The 10101-nt window shown below is 49.5% G+C and overlaps 1 protein-coding gene across 1 annotated transcript; it reads left to right on the top strand.

The window, feature by feature from the left end:
* The first annotated feature begins 7093 nt into the window (after positions 1 to 7093).
* LOC119375358 (uncharacterized protein K02A2.6-like) lies at positions 7094 to 8206 on the top strand. Its single transcript, XM_037645537.2, has one exon. It carries the CDS (start codon positions 7094 to 7096, stop codon positions 8204 to 8206), a length of 1113 nt encoding a protein of 370 aa, XP_037501465.2.
* The last annotated feature ends 1895 nt before the right edge of the window (positions 8207 to 10101 follow it).

Raw genomic sequence — 10101 nt, 5'->3', positions numbered from 1 at the left:
GATGCCCTTTTATCTCTAGTGCCCGGAGCGCTGGCTTTTGTCGCAATGACTTCCATGGCCGGCGACAACGGGAGCTAAAAGTATTTCACCCTTATTTCTTAGCAGCCACCGAAACAAGGGCACTAGACTTCAGGTCGGCGTTCGTATAATTGCGCTGTTGTGTACAGGGCAGACGGCTACCCACTACAACGACACGGACTACAGGTATATGTTGAGACAAAGCGGACGACATGAGAGCATCCTGAAACCGCTCAACACGAAAGTACACACAGCAATAAAGGAAATACACATGAGGACATCTGAAGTCTTTTGTCGAGATAGATAGGTCAACATTTCGTATGTGGGAGGTCTTAAGGAAGTGAATAAGCGTAGAAGAGGCAGTGACTCGGGCAAGGCCCTACGAAAAGTCCCGTCATGAAAAGTAACATCTTCCTTCGGAAGGTTGTTGAAGAAATTATCTGTTTCAGCAAATATTTAACTATGTGGTGGCAGCTGTAGGCATACAAGCTAGAAGATATGATGCTATTTTGCTAAGTTAAATGAAGTTAGCTCTTCTGTGGCGCAAATTTTGCCATGGTATCGTATTGTTTCGTCAAGCAGAGTTGTCAACGTGGCCGAGTAGAGCGACTTCTAGGCATAGGTCGGCAAACTCACTCATGAGTCGACACACTCAAACTCACTCAGACTCATATCGGGTCGTGAGTCAGTCTGACTGAGTCCAGGTGAGTGATATTTTCGTGAGTTTGAGTCCGAGTGAATCATGTATAGAAACATTTTGGTGAGTCTGAGTCAGTCCGGCTCACGAAAATATTGTTGAGTCCGAGTGCGGATGAGCCCTAACCACAAAATATATTTCTTAAAAGAGTCTGAGTGAGCTCCAACTTTTATTGCCCACCTTGGGCCCTGTCTACTCATCTTCAGCATTACTGTCAGGCTTATATGGGCTTACGTTTATATTCAACTCTATTTACACATATCTCAACGCACTAGCGTTCATGCGCCCCCTCAATATTTATTGATCATAGGCGTGAGTTCGGGGGAGGGCGCCATGACCTCCCCCGCAAACTCTTTCATGGGCAGTTCTTGATGAACATATCTCGCGTGGTTCGCGTATTTCATAAATATTGTCCTTACTAGAATAAAACCCCTGATATTTCGTATTTGAAGGTACAATGTCAAAAGGCGTATCGTAAAGCAATGAATCTGCGAGACATTGGCGTCAGAGAGCATGTACACCATGCATGACCGAAAAATCTAATTTTAGGCTAACGGACTCATGAGTCAACTCACTCCGGCTCACTCAGAATCAGGTCAAGCCGTGAGTCTGAGCAATATGTTGGTGTGTTTGAGTCCGAGTGAGTCCGGTTGAGGAAAATTTCGGTGAGTCCAAGTGCGAGTGAGCCCTCAGAGGAAAACATATTTCTTGAGTGAGGCTGAGTGAGCTCCATTTTTTTTGCCGACCTATGCTTCTGAGTGGTATTCTTCTTCGCTGAGCTTGAAGATGGCGACTCCAAAAAACAGCTCTATCCACATGGTTGCGAACCTTTCGATAAAGAGCGGCCTCAGCGAAAGTGGTAGTCATTGTAACAGCAAGATTTATGGGAGTTGCGAATTAAGCACGAGCATGTACGGTTGGGATAAACAAAATTAAGAAATATTTACTCTTGTGATAAGAAAATTACTCCCTTTATTCAAGTAGTATAGCAGTTCGCTTTAGCTGTAAATAAGCATGACGGCGGAAGAAGGAGAAATCGCCTTGCGTATTTTTATCAGAAAACGACCAGTGTGAGTAGCATCGTTTTGAAAAAAGATGCGTCCACGCTGTTGTGCAATCGTACAGTCCCACTGTTTGAACGAAATAGGGACGATTCATCAGCGGCTCGTTTTTTTCTTAGACACAACCTGATGAAACTAACGCCAAATGAACCTAAGAGAGGCATAGGGACCGTTATTTGAAGCTTTTAACTATAGTATAGTAATTATGACATACATGAAAAGGAGTTAAAGGGTGTCGCGACTACGAACAGACCATTCAGCTGCGACGATGGGGACGAGTAACTCAGAGGAGGAGGCGTTGCTCTGACAGGGACCAAACCGATTTAGGTCCGACCGGGGAGGCTAAGACAGCAGTGCGTCACCAGGCGTGAGTTATGAGGGGGGGGGAGAGGGTTGCTGGCCCTTTGGAAAAGCGATAGCTCGTCTGGCGAACCAGTGCCCACACGCAAGTCCGCTGGCTCGAGCGGGGGGGGGGGGGGGGGAGGGGGAGCTACGCGAGCTGAACCGAAAACCATCGTGTTAGTGAAGGGTCGTCTGGCAGCCAGTGCCCATACGCCAACTCCAATGGTCCACGGCCTGCTAAGGGGTTGAGGGACAAGGCCCACACACTCCCAACGCACGGGGGGGGGGGGGGGGGTTCTGTCCTCCTTCGTTCTCGGTGGCAGCTTTTTATCCCATGCACCTCGAGGTCAACGAAGCTGGAAGGTGTCATTGGCCCTAGTCGAGCAAGGACAAATGGGAGGGTTGTTTTCTAACATGCGGGCAAATACAGGCATGCCACACGCAACAATGTTCCGTCGAAGCACTCCGTCACGCGTGCGATTGCTGTGGACTTCTTGGGGTGATTTGTTGTAGTTGCACATCACCTGTACACATCACCTGTACACACACACACACACACACACACACACACACACACACACACACACACACACACACACACACACACACACACACACACACACACACACACACACACACACACACACACACACATTCGGCAATTCATGAGGCAATTCATGATTTTTTTTGGACGCGTTCAAGCAATATCTGCGCGGTTCCTTTGTGCAGATTGTGTCCTGCTGCTTTCCTCTCCGCGACGCATACGTGTACACCACTTCACAGTCGCACACTCGTTGCGTTCGCGCACTTCCACTTTCGGTACTTCACACTCACGCTCGTACACAAACGTCTCGTCACGGAGGCACTATGCGACGATTGTTCCTCCCCGTTGTACAAGCCTGCTCACCCGGTACAGTGTCATTTACATCGAAGAATTCTTCGCCGTCGCTGTCAGATGGCGATTTGTTGTTCTCTGCAGTCATTTCTGGGCACGGTTTCGTTGCATCAGCTGTACCGGTGGCGGTGCGCTCTTCGGGATTGTGTTCTGGGTTGGTGTCCGACTCGTCTTCACGCGCGACGTAAGGTTTGATCCAGTTGATATTGACAATGTCGCGACGTTCACAGCGATTTCCCATGTCCCAATTGTTTTCAGCTGTATGTCTCACGAGGCGAAAGGGGCCATGGTAAGGAAGTACAAGTTTTGATTTGTGGCCTCGTTTGCATGCAGGCTGACGACGTCGTACGCAAACGACGTCGTCAGCGGTCAGTGTTTGTGTGCGCTGCGTTTTATCGTACCGAAGCTTGTTCACCTCCCGTGCTCTTGTTTCTCACTCAAGCGCCAACTCTCTGGCGCCTTTCCATCGGCGCCTTGTTGCCTCGTTCATCGTAGCAATTGCCTCTCCAGGGATGTATTCAGTGCCGCATTCATCGGCGCTGCTGGCTCGTGTCCGTATGTCAGGAAAAAAAGGAGAGTAACCAGTAGCCTCAAACACGGATGAGTTGTAGGCGAACGTCACGAAGGGAAGAATGTGGTCCCAGTCGAGGTGGTCGGATGAGACATACTGGCTAATCATCTCTGCTAGCGTCCGGTTGAAGCGCTGGCGTAGGCCGCTAGTTAGGGTGTGGTACGCTGTTGTGCGCGTGTGGTTTGTGTGAGTGATACGGAACAGCTCTACAGAAGATTCGCTACAACTTGCACCTTCACGCGCGCCAACTGGCTGACGCGGGACAAGAAGCCACCGTCAACTTATCGGCCTACCGCTGCAACGGAGCCGGCGAGTTGCGGCCGCAGCTGATTTCGTTCGCCCAAACCGCGGCTGAGAGCAGCACGCTCGTTGCCGCACGAGTGCGCTAGTCACGTGGTTCTTTTTGTATGTCGCGGGCTTTCTTTGCAGCTTGGAAAAAAATGGTATAAGTGAGACTTTCTTTATCGCATATAATGCAATCGGGGTTTGCGAGGACGCTCTCGACCTTTACAAGTCGCATTTCTTGCCTAAATCAATATGTATCAGAACGGGCCATCGCGCATGTGCGAGGATACCGCTTGCCACTTCTTTCCTTGTCTTTCCCTTCCCCTCGTTGCCCACGCAGCTATATAAGCGTCATGAATAAACGACCAAGGGGTCATTCCTTGTTCAGCAACGTGTCGCCTCAGTTCCTTACATCGAACACGATACATGGTGTCAGAAGTGTTTGTCTCGGCGGCAGAATGGATGTCGTCAAGCGCCCAGAACCGCTGCAGCTTTCCGGAAACCTGAGGAGAAACTGGCTGCAGTTTAAACAAAAGTTGGAGCTCTTCCTCACAGCCACATCGTCAGAAAAGCCAAGGACGGAAGCTGTGAAAGCTGCCATACTCCTCAGCGCCGCAGGGGACGATGCCTTGGACGTGTACAACAACTTCGTGTTTTCCGAAGGTGAGAACAAAGAAGATTATCAAACTTTGGTCAAAAAGTTTGAAGAGTACTGTGTCCAGCAAGGCAATGAAGTTTATGAACGGCATGTATTCCGCCTGCGAGTACAAGAGGAGGCAGAACCGTTTGAAAGATTTTTGAGGGACATCAAGAAGCAAGCAAAACTCTGCAACTTTGGGGAGCTTGAACAATCTATGATAAGGGACCAAGTGGTATTTGGGATCAGCGATAAAAAACTCAGACAGAGAATGCTTAGCGAGAAGGACCTTACTTTGCAGAAAGCTGATCAAATGTGCAAAGCAGCCGAAGTATCTGCGCAGCAAAATGCAGAGTGGTCGAAGGAAACCCGGCAAGTGGAGTACACAAGAAGAACGGAACAGGCCAGCAATAAACAGGCTCGATGTCGTCAGTGCGGTAGATTCCATGCTCCAGAAGAATGTCCAGCTCGGGGAAAGTTTTGTTACGCATGCAAAAAAAAGAATCATTTTGCGGCGTGTTGCAGAAAGCGTCACGTTGACCAAGTGGATCATACACAAGAGGACGATGATAATTTCAATATCTTGAATATCAGCGTGTGCGGCGTGGCGGATGGTGTGGGAGCAGATTGGACAGTGCGCGGCAAGATAGGCGGCCAAGAATTCAGATTTAAAGTAGATACTGGCTCACAAGCGAACCTACTACCTCTGTCCTTGTTCCGGCGTGCCAACCGACCAACTGAGCCAAGAAAAAGCACTGCAGTTCTGACTGCATATAATGGAAGCATTATCAAGCACGTGGGAGTATCAACAGAAGTCCTGCATTTAAACGGCCGAGAACGTCAGGTTGCATTTTTCATTGTGAAGAAAGGTCGCAATGCCATCATTGGTCTCAAGACATGTCAGGAATTCGGACTGATTCCAACAGTGAATGCGGTAGACTCCAGAGAAGACACTCCCCAGCTGGCTTTTCCACACCTATTTCGCGGAACGGGCTGTGTAAAGCGACAGTACAAGATGGTACTGCGACCGGATGCCATTCCAGTGGTGCAGCCTGCCCGGAGGGTACCGTTGGCGATCAAGGAGCAGCTTCGCGAGGAGCTGAACCGCATGGAAAGGGCCTCTATCATCGTGAAAGTGGACGAGCCTACAGATTGGGTAAGCCCTTTAGTTGTAGTAAGGAAAAAGGATGGCCGTCTTCGCTTATGTATGGATCCAAGAGTCATAAACAAAAGCATAATGCGCGAACATTATCCTATGCCATCTCGGGAGGACATTGAAAGTGAAATCTCGGGCGCAAAGTACTTTTCCCGACTAGACGCAAACGCAGGTTTTCACCAGATACCGTTGGACGAGGCTACGTCACGCGTCTGCACCTTCGCAACGCCCTTCGGTCGCTACAGGTTCTTGCGGATGCCATTTGGAATTTCTTCAGCAAGTGAGGTCTTTCAGAAGACGTTAACAGAAATTTTTGAAGGCTTGACAGGAGTGCGTGTATATATTGATGATATACTAATCTGGGGGGACTCGACAGAGCAGCATAATGAACGGCTGAAAGCCGTACTAAAGCGAGCGGAGCAAGCTGGGATGACGTTTAACGCCCAAAAATGCATATTTTGTGTGACACAGATAACATTTCTTGGTGACGTGATCAGCGAGAGCGGTGTCCGCCCCAGTCCAGCCTTAATCGAGAGCATACACGCTATACCGCAGCCGAAAGATAAGCAGGCAGTTCGCAGAATGTTGGGCGTTGTAAATTACTTCCGCAAGTATGTACCCTCGCTCAGTGACAGGACGTCACTACTTCGTGGCCTTTTGAAGGAAAGCGTGGTGTTCGAATGGACGTCAGCACACGCGCACGAGTGGGCTCAGATCTGCAAAGCTTTGATGAACCCACCGATACTAGCGCTCTTTGATTCAGAAAAAGAAGTGAAGGTAACTGCAGACGCCTCTAAAATCGGGATTGGTGCCGCCTTGCTGCAAAAACACGGAAACGACTGGCGCCCGGTCACGTACGCATCGCGGGTTTTGAGCGAGAGTGAAACACGCTATGCTCAAATTGAAAAGGAAGCGCTGGCTATAGTATTTGCGTGCGAAAAGTTTCACCAATTTGTCTATGGCCGCAGGGTTCTTGTCGAAACTGATCACAGGCCTCTGATTGCCATCGCCCAGAAAAGTGTTGCGGACATGCCACCAAGACTGCAGCGATTTTTCATCCGTCTTTTCAAATACGACTATGTCTTGCAGTTCATCCCTGGGAAAGACCTGGTGCTCGCAGACATGCTGTCCCGTACTGCCACGCTGCCTGGGGCTGCTGATGAAGCGGAAGACATGGAGGTCCACGCAATTCAGGTGGTTTCAAGCCTGGTAAGCAGACGAACAAAGCAACGACTTCAAGAAGAGACCCGCGCAGACCCGTATTTAAGCAGCGTGGTAGAGCAACTAAACGCAGGTGCGACGATTCAAGGGGAACTAAAGCCATTCACATCGGAGTTATCGGCAGTGGACGGCGTACTGCTTAAAGGGAGCAAGATCGTCGTGCCGAAAAGTATGAGATCAGAAATTCTGGGGCGGATACACGAGGGCCACATGGGACAAAACAAATGCAAGGCCAGGGCACGTAGGCTAGTTTTTTGGCCAGGACTCGGCAGTGACATTGAGAATCTAGTGCGAACATGCCAGGTGTGTCAAAAATACGCCTACAGCCAGCCGAGCGAGCCCCTGCTACAACGGCCTGCATCGAAACGACCGTGGTGTCGTGTCGGAATTGACTTGTTCCAGTTTGCAGGGGACTCCTACGTCGTGGTGTATGACGACCAGTCGAACTTCCCGGATGTTGAAAGACTGGTGGGCACAACAGCAGCGGAAACTATTTCTAAGATATCTGCCATATTCTCTCGCTATGGCATTCCAGCGCAAGTATGCACCGACAACGGGCCCCAATTTGCTTCGAGTGACTTTGCTGCCTTCGCAAAACGGTACGACTTCGAGCATATAACATCCAGCCCTAATTTCCCCCGCTCAAACGGTTTAGCCGAAAAGGGCGTACAGATTGTGAAACGAATTCTCAAGAAAACTACGGAGGGCCGTGAGGATTTCTGGCTGGGCATGTTGGCTTACCGTTCTTCCCCCTTAGAAGACGGACGGTCGCCCGGAGAGCTGCTACAAGGTCGTCGTCTTCGGTCAACGGTCCCAGAGTTTAACGTCGAGGGAGAGTGCCCTGTATCGAAACATCGGCAATCACTACAGGGTAAGCCATTATCGCCCCTTGATGCAGGCAACGTTGTTCGGATCAAGAATGGGAACTGGTCACGCAAAGCAACGGTACTTAAGGAGGTAGCGCCGCGTTCATATCTGGTCAAAACGGAGAGCCAAGGGCAGCTGAGGCGAAATCGACAACATTTGCTGCAAACACATGAACGCTGCGAAAACGAGAACGGCTACGAGAGCGGCCTGGAAGACTTCGAGCCGCCCAAGAGCGTAGGACCAGCCGTCGAAGGCTCGGAACCGGCACACGGCACGTGCGACGTAGCGGCGGCTGACCGCTGTTCAGACCCGCAAAACACCAGGGTTTCTGAAGAAACCGAGCAAACAGAATCACCGGGACACCCATCTGAATTGCCAACACTTCGTAGGTCAACGAGATCCCGGACGGAGCCGCAGCGCCTGCGCTACGAAAAATACTTTCGTCAGATGTGCTAGTTCACTTGTGTTTCTTTTGTTTGCTTGGTATTATAACTACAAATTGTATGAAGAAAAGATGTATCAGAACGGGCCATCGCGCATGTGCGAGGATACCGCTTGCCACTTCTTTCCTTGTCTTTCCCTTCCCCTCGTTGCCCACGCAGCTATATAAGCGTCATGAATAAACGACCAAGGGGTCATTCCTTGTTCAGCAACGTGTCGCCTCAGTTCCTTACATCGAACACGATTTAACTAATTTAGCAAATTAGTTAAATAATCCAAATGACAAATTAGTTAATTGCAAAACAAACAAGTCTCTGTGGTGCGCAAGGTGGCTGGCAGCAATATGCAACTGATTTCACTCGCCTGTATCTAATATTGTATTTTTTATCCCTTGGCTAAAGATAGCTGGGACACCCGGTATAATATAGCGTGGTCGCAGGGTCAAGTAACAACCTGGCGTCACACAATGCGAATTGCATTTACGAATGGGTCGTTGAATGCTCACAACACATTACAAAGGGCTCAGCCAAAATTCTTCATCGTCATCAGCCACAGCACAATGTGCGCATATATATGCCTTACAGATGTGTACCGTCACGGTAAAGCGAGTGGCAAATAACCCGGCGCGTTCCCTCAGGAAAAGCTCGCTAGAAAGCGCCCTTGGCCGCGAGGTACAACACCACGTGCGCTTCTGCGAGTGGCAAATAAGATGGCGCATTGGTTCAGGAAAAGCTCTGTGTCTACGATGTACGCCGTCTGCCATGGGCGCTGGATGCTGTCTGCGACACTCTACGACGCTGTCTGTAGCAATGAGAGGAGACTGTCCTCTCAGTGCTATTGACGATTCCCTATGGAAGACACCAGTGCGTCGCATCTGCCCAGGTTTCACGTTAGTGGAGCTGTGTTGTACAGTATAGTATAGAAAGGGTTAGGAAAGGGAAATGAGGGTGAGGAAGAGGGAAAAGTGGAGGGCAACACCACGAGCTCCGCCGCTTGCTTAGCCTTCGCATACTAGTGCGTAGCGGCCCCAATTTTTTTTTTTTTGTTTGCAAGCAACACTTCTCCATGTTTAAGTATTCGAGCTCCGCTTTTGAGTTGTCTTGTAGACTAAGTTGTCTTGTGAATCCACAGTTGTGCGATATGGAGCAAGATATAACAGCTCAAGCCTTGTGTGGAAACGCTAGTTGCTACTACCAGACAACGGTAGTTTTCACGCAGAGATTTCGTGGCGGGATATTACTGATGGGAGCGCGTCTATTTATAAATCAAGAGTTCGGCGCAAGAGGACAGGCCTCATTTTCGCCGACAATGGCAATGACATCGTGGAGAAAATTGTAGCGCACGGAGAGCACGTGGGCGAGCTACAGAGAACACAGCTTACTGGGCACATTCCAGATGACTGTGATTAGATTGTGGTTCTAAAAAGGGGAGTGCCGTCACACGGTTCATTATTTAGGGATCAAGGACAGCGCTCGAGAGCTCAGGTGGATGTGTAGACTTGGCGGTTCATCGACGGAGAGTAAACAGCACGACACTAACAGTGCGGTTCGCATATGATCTGTGTACCGTGCAAGAAATATACTATCGCCTCATGGAGCTGCATTCCCCGAATTTTCCTAAGAGTAGGATCCCTGTCAGCAGCAGTGGTGTAGCGACGGCATTTAGTTTATAATGCTATTGTTTTTGGCTTACTTGGAATAATGAGACGAGACTAGGGTCACGCAGGGTAAAATAGTTGGCTGATAGAATTAAAATAATGTGTTGTAATTGTCATGGTAGAGCACTGCGATTGTATGAGTGCGATTGCAGCTGTGATGTTTAAGTCGGCCGGTGGGTCCTCGTCAATTACCCGGCTTTTTGCAGAGATGAGGCACGGCAGAACTAATTGAGCAATGGGTAACACAACGTGT

This window comes from Rhipicephalus sanguineus, chromosome 11, assembly GCF_013339695.2.
Source record: "Rhipicephalus sanguineus isolate Rsan-2018 chromosome 11, BIME_Rsan_1.4, whole genome shotgun sequence".
In the NCBI taxonomy this organism is placed as follows: Eukaryota; Metazoa; Arthropoda; class Arachnida; order Ixodida; family Ixodidae; genus Rhipicephalus; species Rhipicephalus sanguineus.
Note: the sequence above shows the minus strand (reverse complement) of the source record. Positions and strands in the feature narration are given on the sequence as shown.

Excerpts from the sequence above, each read along its gene's own strand:
- LOC119375358 (XM_037645537.2), top strand. The coding sequence starts at position 7,094 with ATGGGACAAAACAAATGCAAGGCCAGGGCACGTAGGCTAGTTTTTTGG.